The sequence below is a fragment of the Scomber japonicus genome, chromosome 11 (genome assembly GCF_027409825.1).
Source record: "Scomber japonicus isolate fScoJap1 chromosome 11, fScoJap1.pri, whole genome shotgun sequence".
NCBI lineage: Eukaryota > Metazoa > Chordata > Actinopteri > Scombriformes > Scombridae > Scomber > Scomber japonicus.
Genome location: NC_070588.1, coordinates 12,982,763 through 12,992,762, shown reverse-complemented (window position 1 = coordinate 12,992,762; position 10,000 = coordinate 12,982,763). Strand labels below are relative to the sequence as shown.

The 10,000-nt window shown below is 39.6% G+C and overlaps 1 protein-coding gene across 2 annotated transcripts in view; it reads left to right on the top strand.

Moving 5' to 3' along the window:
* Positions 1-10,000, top strand: part of epha3 (eph receptor A3) — a 97,891-nt gene that overhangs the window by 68,281 nt on the left and 19,610 nt on the right. Inside the window, exons 8-11 of one of the 2 annotated variants that reach the window (XM_053328201.1) lie at positions 325-427; positions 853-917; positions 2,102-2,227; positions 6,345-6,530. In XM_053328201.1, the coding sequence (XP_053184176.1) occupies positions 325-427; positions 853-917; positions 2,102-2,227; positions 6,345-6,530 (480 nt within the window). Of the gene's footprint in view, positions 1-321; positions 428-852; positions 918-2,101; positions 2,228-6,344; positions 6,531-10,000 lie in introns of both variants that reach the window. The other variant, XM_053328203.1, reaches the window with a different exon arrangement.

The window sequence follows — 10,000 nt, the reverse complement described above, 5'->3', positions numbered from 1 at the left end:
AAATCTTAGCATTTACTGGCACAAAATATCAAATGTAGTAACAACAAACAGTTTTACTACACCACTGGTCTTCAAAACAATGAATGTTTAAACGATAGCAAACAAGTTGTGCATTTTTATGGTATTTGTCATGTTCAGTCACGTCTAGTTTTGTTTCATCACACTACCAAACAGCTTTTACTCTTTATAATCTTCAGAGAACTGATTAGAATATTGCAATTAATTAAATCAATATCTGATATTGATGATGATGGTGATGGTAAAGTAGACTGGTAGGTAGTTCGAGTGTGTATTTAAAACGTGTTGCTCTCTGTCTTTCAGCAGCCTTTTCCATCTCCAGTGAGAGCAGCCAAGTCGTTTTGATCGCCATTTCCTCTGCTGTGGCCATCATCCTGCTCACTGTGCTGCTCTACGTCTTGATTGGCAGGTCAGACCACCTGTCACTTGACTTAACTCCTGACATTTGATTGTACATGTACTATACTTTATGTGCACATGTTTCTCAAAAAAGATAATTTACCTGTGAAGACCACACACTACAGTTTTTAACATTTCATCTTTTCTCTTCTGAAATTCTTGTAAAATATATACTGTAAATGTTGTATGTAGGTGTGTGTGACTGTATATATAGGAGCAAGCAAAGAAATGTGAAGTTGGCAGTCAGTACTGTACAGGGAAAGTATAAATCAATGGTTCATTATAAAACTTACTGATCCTCTCTTGGCTTATAAGGGGTGGGATTACACACACACACACACACACACTGCTCTTGCTAGCTTCCACGCTGGGCCAGTGGGTGACGTTTTATTAGATGTGGCACTACTTCTGACCTCTCTCTGTTTGGATTGGCAGGTTTTGTTGCCACAGCAAATCCAAACATCCTGATGAGAAAAGGCTGCACTTTGGCAATGGCCACTGTAAGTACTGGACTCTCTATTCCTGCTGAGGTCTGTCCTCTCTCCACTTTGCAATTCACTGAGTATAAATCCAACTAAGTAGGTGCATTATAGCTAGTTTAGTTGTTTCAATTGATTAGACATTTCTTTCTCACAGCATTTTTGCAAGTCTAAGCCAACAGCGGTTGTTTTAGAAAAGTTAATTCCAAGCTTGAAGCGGTTTCTCTTTGACTTTGGTTCAGTTGGTCATATGAGAAGCCAGTAATCGGACCAAGACCATGTTGAGGAGAGGTTTCTCGGCCCATTTGCAAACTAATCCTGGAGGCTTTATTTGGGAGGAGAACAAGATCAGACTGTTCTCCCAGCCAGATACAGCAAGTACTGACAATTAAGGGTCAAACAATCTCTAATTATTGGTTTTACTCCAGACAAAACTCCTTTCCATTTGTAAATTTCTGACCAGTAAAAAAAAAAGATGTCTTACACACAACTTAACATAAAATGTATGACTTGTAAAATGGGACCAAGACTAGGGGTTGCTTTAATCCAGTAATGCAATAGTTATATCAGCTGTGTCATTGGTTAACATTAACATAGTATCATGTTGGTGGGTCCATTTCCATGTCCACCAGATTTGATTTGCATTGCTTGTTCTCCATTACCCATTTACGATGTGTTATTTATTAGAAATTCTCCTACCTTTAACCTTGACCCAGGCATCAGCCCCAGAACTCCCATAGGCATTGAAATGTGGCTGTCCATTGCTTCATGAATAGTTAGGACGGGGTCAGATGCATAGCATAAATTCCCCTAAGGGATAATAAAGTACAACTTTATTACTTCAAGGATAGGTTCACATTTTTTCCAAGTCTGTCTTAAAACAATACTTATATGCCCAAATGTACATTGAAACAATTTTTACCAGCTGTGATTGTTCCTCCTGCCCAAACTGGCTTTGAAGAGATCTCTTTCTAAGACTGGTTGCCTGATGTAAATTCTAAAAACCAAAACTCAGCATGCTTGATTATTAGGCTCGTATCACTAGCATGTTTCTTTAGTGGTTTTTCAGAGTGGATTGCAGTTTCAAGGTGTCCTTACAGTTTAAAATCATTAACATGCTAAGAGGACATGTGGACTTTTGAAAAACAAAGAGAGATGTTTTTTATTATTTTTATGGTAACATAACCTGCTCTCTCCTGCTGTAGTGCGTCTGCCAGGTATCAGGACCTACGTAGACCCCCACACATATGAAGACCCGAGCCAGGCTGTGCACGAGTTTGCCAAGGAGCTGGATGCCTCCTGCATCGCCATTGATAAAGTGGTGGGAGCAGGTGAGAACAGAGAAACTACACTTATGTAACTCATTAAAAACATATTTAACTGCATGTAAAAAATAAAATAAAAAACTATATAAGGTATTCAGTTAAGCATGAATAAACTACCATTTCTTCCTCAGAACCTTTCACTTACTGACTCTGTGGGGCTCTTTTTACATGACAAGGACAAGCCAGGTGCACAACACAAAAATTGAGTACATGCAGAGCTCCTGCATTTTCATGGCAGCAGCAGGCTAGTTAAAGTGTGCGTCATATAACGCACAGCTGGGGATGAGAAAGTATTTAATGCCTCAGCTTGAAGTTCCCTCTTCTAGGCTTAACTCCATGATGGCAGAAGAAATGTATAAATATGAGTAAGGTTGTTCTGGTTACCTTCACTTGGTTAATTTCTCCATTTTCCTACTTCCATTCTTTTCTTTCTTTACACTTTGGAATTTCTGAATTACACTCCCACTAATCCTGAATGAAGTCTAATGTTGCAACTGTGAAACCAGCTTCAGTTTCTGTTCTGTTCAGAGCTATACTGTGCATTAATCATATCATACTGATAATGTTATTGATATCTTCACGTCCATGCAGGGAGTTAAACACACGTCAGTGAAGGTTGAAAAAGACAGATTGCCTTTCAGTTTTTTTATATAAGTTGTGAAAGTGTGAAAACAGTATTAGGCAACAAATTAATTGTTGGTAATAACAAATCAGAAAAGATGCCATGAACAACAGTCACACCAAAGTTATTGTAAAATTAATTAGTATAGTAAAAATTAAAGTGGATTCACAAAATGTATGTAAGAAAAGATGAAAATAATTAGTTCTAAGAAGAGAAACTGTGACTTTTTCTTCCTCCATGTAGGTATTTTCCCCTCGTTTTCTCAACCTAACTTTTTCTCACTCTTTCAGCTTCTCCCCTATACTTTCTCTCCTCTCCTCTCCTGATGTACTCCCTGATAACTTGAGCAGCAGTGCAGACGGGAGGGTAATGCGTTATGATTCATGTTGAGTGCAGACAGAATAGATGGAGACTAAAGCACACAGCACACATCAGCAGGCTGGTCTCCAGAGTCCCACCAGCCCTCCACACTGTAAAGCTGTCAGAACAGCCTGAGAATCTAATACCTGACTCCACACTGGACTACGCTACACTGCACAATACATTTTTCATAGCAGAGACAGTGTATATTGATTTATATAGGGTTACAAAGATATGGGCAAGTATTGGCTTTTTTAAAATTAGAGATCAGATATGGACAAGTCAGTGTTGTTCACTCCTGTTATAAAATATTTGTTCTTACTTTTTACTCACTGAAGAATCTATAACTGCTTCTAAACCCACACTTTGATATTATATAAGCATTAACATAAGCTGCCAAACCATTTAGAGAGATATTCAATGTATATACTAAAGCACAAGATATCAAGTATATTAGGTGTAAAAAAATAAATCAAACACACAGTCATTAATCAGAAATAGTAGAAAGTTTGGACAGATAATATTATGAACACCATCATTATATATGAATGTATTGTTGTGTGGCAGCCATAGTTGAGTATCGTCCTTTAAAATTCAATGTTAGTTTAACTTTAATACCCTCAAACTCAGTTGAGATTACACTGAAGACGTCTAAACTATAGTGGACTACTACATTTTTGATGTGCACAGTGCATAGTTAAGACAGTATAATTATTTTAGTGGATCTCCGTACTTACATGTAATTCAACTGCACATTGTACAATAACTTTTTTTTTTTTCCTGATAACAAGTAACTGTGAAATCATGGTTAGTGAATAAAGACTATATCTTAAGAGACAGTGGCCTTGCTTTCACTCTAAAACAAGAATCTTTAGATATTTGATGATTGGAGCCACTTGGGGCAAACTTTCTTTGACTAGTCCAGTGCTGACACTCAGCTTAAACGGGAACTGTGCCAGTTTTACACACATCAAAGTCTGTTTACATGTCTTGGGGAGTACTACTGCATATGTGAAAAAAAAGAAGTTGTATAAAGCCTTTTGTGGCTCCAGAGGGAGCTGTGCAAAGTCTGATAAATTGCCTGAAGTGACGTAACTTGAAGATGACTAAAAATCTAAGGGTGTGGAGTTAGAAAGAAACGAGCTTACCAGACCTTTGTAGCGGGCTCCTCATCTCTCCAGGTTTTGACAAAGAAAAAAATGTGTAAAATGAAAAAAAAAACATTGTTGCCTCAGCATTCATTTTAAAACTTTGTAACTTTCCATCATCAAGTTCAACAAAGTTGCAGGAATGCAATGAAAAATCAGGAGCACTCTTTAACCCTTGTGTCGTCCTCCCGGGTCAAATTGACCCTGTCTGTTATGACTGTTCCTTCTTTCCTCCCTTCCTCCCTTCCTTCTTTCCGTCTGTCCTTCCTTCCTTCCTTCCTTCCTTCCTTCCTTCCTTCCTTCCTTCTGTCCTTCCTTCTGTCCTTCCTTCCTTCCATCTGTCCTTCCTTCCCTTCCTCCTTCCTTCCCTCCCTCCTTCATTCCTTCCTTCCGTCTGTCCTTCCTTCCCTCCTTCCTTCCTTCCATCTGTCCTTCCTTCCTTCCATCCGTCCTTCTTTCCTTCCTTCCATCCAGCGTTGGTGTTAAGTACGAACAGTGTCATAGTTTTTCCTTGATTAAAAAGACAAGATTATCAAATTTGAATGTAGTAGCAGTACATTGGTATTAATGCCAACTGTTCTTTTAATATTGACAGAAATATTTGGGGAACATTTTGAGAAGTGACCATTTATGAGAAAACCAACAGAGTAGGAAAAGGAGAAAGGGTATTGGCTCTCAGTACTAAATCTGTTTCAACACACAACTGTTTGAATTGAACCAAAGGTGAACATTAAAATTTAAGCCATGATGTAAACATTTCTGTCTACCAGCTTGAAAACAACATACCACCCATCTGTGTGACCTTTATGAGGCCATATAAGCACTCCGAAAAATATACAACATACCTCCAATTTCTTCATCCCTGCCTCAATCCCATCTGTCTTCATTAAACATGTTAAAAAAGACTTTGATCTTCCTGCCAATTGGTGATTGTGTGTTAAAAGACAGAACACATGCACCACTCTGCTTTACATGGGTCAGACTTTAACATCAAAGTGAGATACCTAGCTCCACTCAGAACAGGAAAGGAGTCAGTGTCCCTAATCAAGCCTTATTAGACTAAGATCTTCTTTTTCAGAGTGACCACATAAAAAGTTTCCTTGGCCTTGCTCATCTGTCCACTGCTGAGGGCCAGAAGGACAGAGCAGAGCAGGAAAGAACAGGCATGCTTTTGGTATTTAGACAGGGTGTAATTATTTCAGCTTAAGCTCTTCCAGACCCGTTGCTTCAAGTCTAGTGTTTGACCCATGCTCTCTGATCCAGAGCTGCTATGGGAAATGATTGTACTGGACAGAGCAAGATCTGCACATGTCTCAGCTCTGACATCACCTTGCATGAGCACACTCAATATGCATATGCATTGCAGAGAAACACACACACACACACACACACACACACACACACACACACACACACACTCCTACCCAGCCAAATCCCCATCACCAGCTGTAACATGGCTGACTGCCTTTGAAGTGGCCAGCCAGCCTCCAAAGCTTACAGTATCTTGTGAAAAAAAACCACACACACACATTTACACAAACACACACACACACACACACACACACACACACACGCCCTGGCATGGGCTAGAGTAGACACACATATCCCCTAACAGGCAAGGAATACTCCATGATAGATGTTGAGTCATGCTGCGTTTTAATACGACATTGAAAGGAAGGTTACACATCACTATTCTGTCTGTTCAGTTTGGGGTTGTACCGTAAGATGATTTCAGAGTCTGAAGTTTCATTAATTAATCATCTTCTTTGTTTTAAGTGCATCTTAACCGTGATAAGCAGCTACACGTAGCTCCATTTGTATGGTCATAAGACAACACAAACTAAAGTATTAAATATTCCTTGTCTCCATGGCAGCATGATGTTGATAAGTATAGATAGGACTGTTTCATGTCGGTGACTTTGGGGGGTAGGGGTGGGGTGTCCTTATTTGAAAGAAAACTGTTCTGTTTCATCTCCTATGATTTTATCTCCAGGTGAGTTTGGCGAGGTGTGCAGCGGTCGTCTGAAGCTGCCCAGTAAGAAGGAGATCTGTGTGGCCATCAAGACTCTTAAAGGAGGATACACAGACAAACAGAGGCGGGACTTCCTTGCTGAAGCATCAATCATGGGACAATTTGACCACCCCAACATCATCAGGCTGGAGGGTGTGGTAACGCGCAGTAAGTGCTTGCATGACTCAAGGGGAATTTTGATATTCCGTAAAAATAAGGACTGACTCAAAAATCTATTCAGCAATCTGATTTTGTCTTGCACTTTTGATTTGGCTATTCTTTTGGTTCACTGTGGAGTTATGCCATATGTTAATACAATGTTTTGTTAGTAAATAATGGATGTTTGTGTATAGAATCGGATTGCGGTAAACAGAAAAGAGAACAGAGATATGATTTGTATTCATTTTCCATAACAGATCTAGCCTCTCAGAAGAGCCTTTTTACCGATTCCGGATTTGCAATTGTCTTTGACAAATGGCTCTAAAGTGGCCGACACTTCTGTGAAAGAGCGCAGGAGTTTTATTGAGTTGCCGTGGTGTAAATCTCTGCAGATCAATGGGCTCTGATCAAAGCCTGTGTCCAAAGCAGGCATAAATCCATAAATCCATATCTCTGACTTACTCCCCTCTGGGCCTCTTTATAAGACTATCATTAGCACGCAGAAGGCCTCTTTAAAAAGGGATGACTGCAGAAAAAGGGAAATAATGAGTCTGAACTTTGTCGCTGAGAAACCAGCCTGGCCTCTATCTCTCCCTGTGGCACCGGGCTTGTTAAGTATTTCTGCCAGTGCGGTTATTTCCAAAGAGTAGAATAGAATACCTGAAGTACTTCCCCTCAGTTAATTGTCCTCAGTGTTTAGTTCTTCTTATTTTGTCTCCTTTGTTCTACTTTTCGTCATTTCCACATCTCGTGTGTAATCACAATGCCTTAATTGCTTCCTGCCCTTTTTAATTCAATTTGTTTGAATTCTGTGACTTATTAGAGTGACTTCTTCTAATCAGAAACGGTTACGCCAAATAAGGAGTCATACCATAACAACAGACATGGCATTCAAATCATCTTGTGTTAATTATGTGTGTTAACTAATGCTCTTTTTTATAGTTTATGCAGACATGTCAGGCTTAGAACCAATAAAAATATCTGTATCTGACTCATTTGAGTCAACATGCATAATATCACAAAAATGTAATTCATGCAACTGCCCTCTGAGGAGTAAAAGCGAAATATTGCAGTGTGGGATTTTTTTTTTGCCAAAAGTTAGCATACACACCATATGGACATAGTGCATAAATTATACAATTGTAATTCTGAGAGTAAATTCAAATGGTGGAAAGTGTATACAGTACAGCGAGATAGGGAGTTAGTTTGAGTTCTGACACAGTGTAGTTTTCAAATCAGTTTATTTCCTCTTGTGTTACTAATGTAAACCAGGTCCCTTTTTTTTACTTTGGAAACTGCAATCTACTCTATTTGTTTATTTATTTTGGATTGAATCTCACTTGGCCGAACTCCTTCACTCATGCTTGAACACATCCCGAAAAGCTTTTTTTTTTGATGTGGGTAATCCCTCATCATTGAGACTGTTTGTCTAATATATCTTAGACCACTCTTCCTACTAATGTCCAGCTCTTGAGGAATGCTGCAATAACACTGACTGTGGTTTTATTTTATGCTTTTAGACTAATAGGGGAAGCCCAAAATTCAGTAGTGGAAGCATTTGTTGCGTGTGTGTGTGTGTGCGTATGTACATGACATTCGGGGGGATACCCTGAACAGATGTGCGTGAGCTGGAGCAGCATGAGTGCAGGGTATAGTTTTAGAAGGTCCATTTGATATGCTCTGACACACAGACGCACACACTGCTGTGGGGTGATTTATTAAGCTGCTCCTGTTAATTCTTAATAATCCTGAGACTTTCACACCCCATTTACCTTGCTGCTGCTTTTGGCTTATCCACAGGCTGCATATTTTCAGGCGCAAGCACACACACACACACACACACACACACACACACACACACACATGCATGTACTCTTTTCTCTCATGCCCGTACACACACATCCAAACTTGCACACATGTACTCACACTTGTGTTCACAGAACAAAAGGGGCTGGGGGGCCTTTATCTTTGCTGCCAATGTTGAGAATAGAGAGAGGAGAGAAGAGGGTGGAGGACTAGAGGGAGGAACGGGTGTGTGTGTTCCAGTCAGCAACTATAAAAGCCGTCCGCTGGTAAACGGAGTGATCCATCACAGCCTTTTAGGGGTTCTGGGTGTGGGTGGAGGGCGAAACTGTGTTTAAATAATGAGATTTTTTTACTGTAATTCTAGGAGACTATATTAAAAGTACCCATGCTGTTTGTAGAGTTTATTTAAACCAGATTAGTTTTGAGTTTACCTTCTTGTTTGGCAAAAAAATCATTGTATGTGTATGTATGTATCATTGCCAATCTTACATTAGAAGTCTAATGAAGTCTTTATGAGGAAAAATGACAGGACAAATGGGTTAAATTTCACAGTTTCTTTATTTTTTATCTCTAAACCACAGATTTAATTTAAGTGCACCTTCTGTGTGGACCGCCTATTCAATGTTTGTGAGTGGGTTTTTTTGTCTTTTTCTTTTTATGTGAGTATTTTAAACAGTAATTCACATCGGATCTGCTCTAATTTAATTAAAGAAGTCAAGTGAGCCAACTCCCACCATTATTACCGTAATGAAATATTTATTATTTTCCAATGAGGGTAGTGATATATTTGTTTGTTTTTAGCTACTGATTCCATCACTGTCTCCACGCAGTTCTTGTCATTCCTGAAAAAGTCTGTCTCGCCAGATGTAGGGAGGGTTCACATTAATACATGCAAGAGGGATAGGAAGCAGAGGGAGGGACGAGGGTGATGGGGAAAGAGAGGCAGGGATGATAGGGAAAAGGTAGGTCGGGAATTAAAGAGGGCAGAGGGGAGGAGGGAGGAGGGCACATTAATCAGAATAAAATGGAAAAGAAGCATACGGCTGGTGGTAAGTCAAGAGTGAAGCAGCGAGAACAAAGCCATGTGGGACACAAACAAGTCCTGACACCGGCCTGTTCATTTAACAATGGCTGATTTAAAGGTTTTTTAAAGAGATTTTTTTTTCTTTCTTCTCCTGTAATAAACCTCATGTTGGTCGTAGTTTGATCAGGTACAGATGATAGCAGGCAGCGTGGATTTACTGCCCGATCTTCCACAGAAATAAAGATGTCACACTTTGACAGCTGACCTGCTGGGACCCTTAAAGCTATAACTTGGATCATTTCATTTCGCTCAATGTGTGTGCATGTGTGTGCGTGTGTAACAGACAGACAGAGAGTGAGTGAGTTGAACCTGGTCCCTATCATGGCCCATGTACGTCTGCTTTAAGTCAAGTTACAGGCCTCCCTGCTGACTCCCATATGACTTTACCAGTTTTACAGAATAAATCTGAAATCAATATGATGTCGGAGTATGAAAGGTTTTTGTTTGGTTGGTAGTTCAGCTGCACAGCAAACAACACAGGTCATTGAACTCACTTTCGGAGTTATAAGACTGATAAGATCAGAGCTGGATTAAATGGATGGATTACACTAGGCAGACTGTAGGCTACTTTCGATTTTTCCTAGTATTC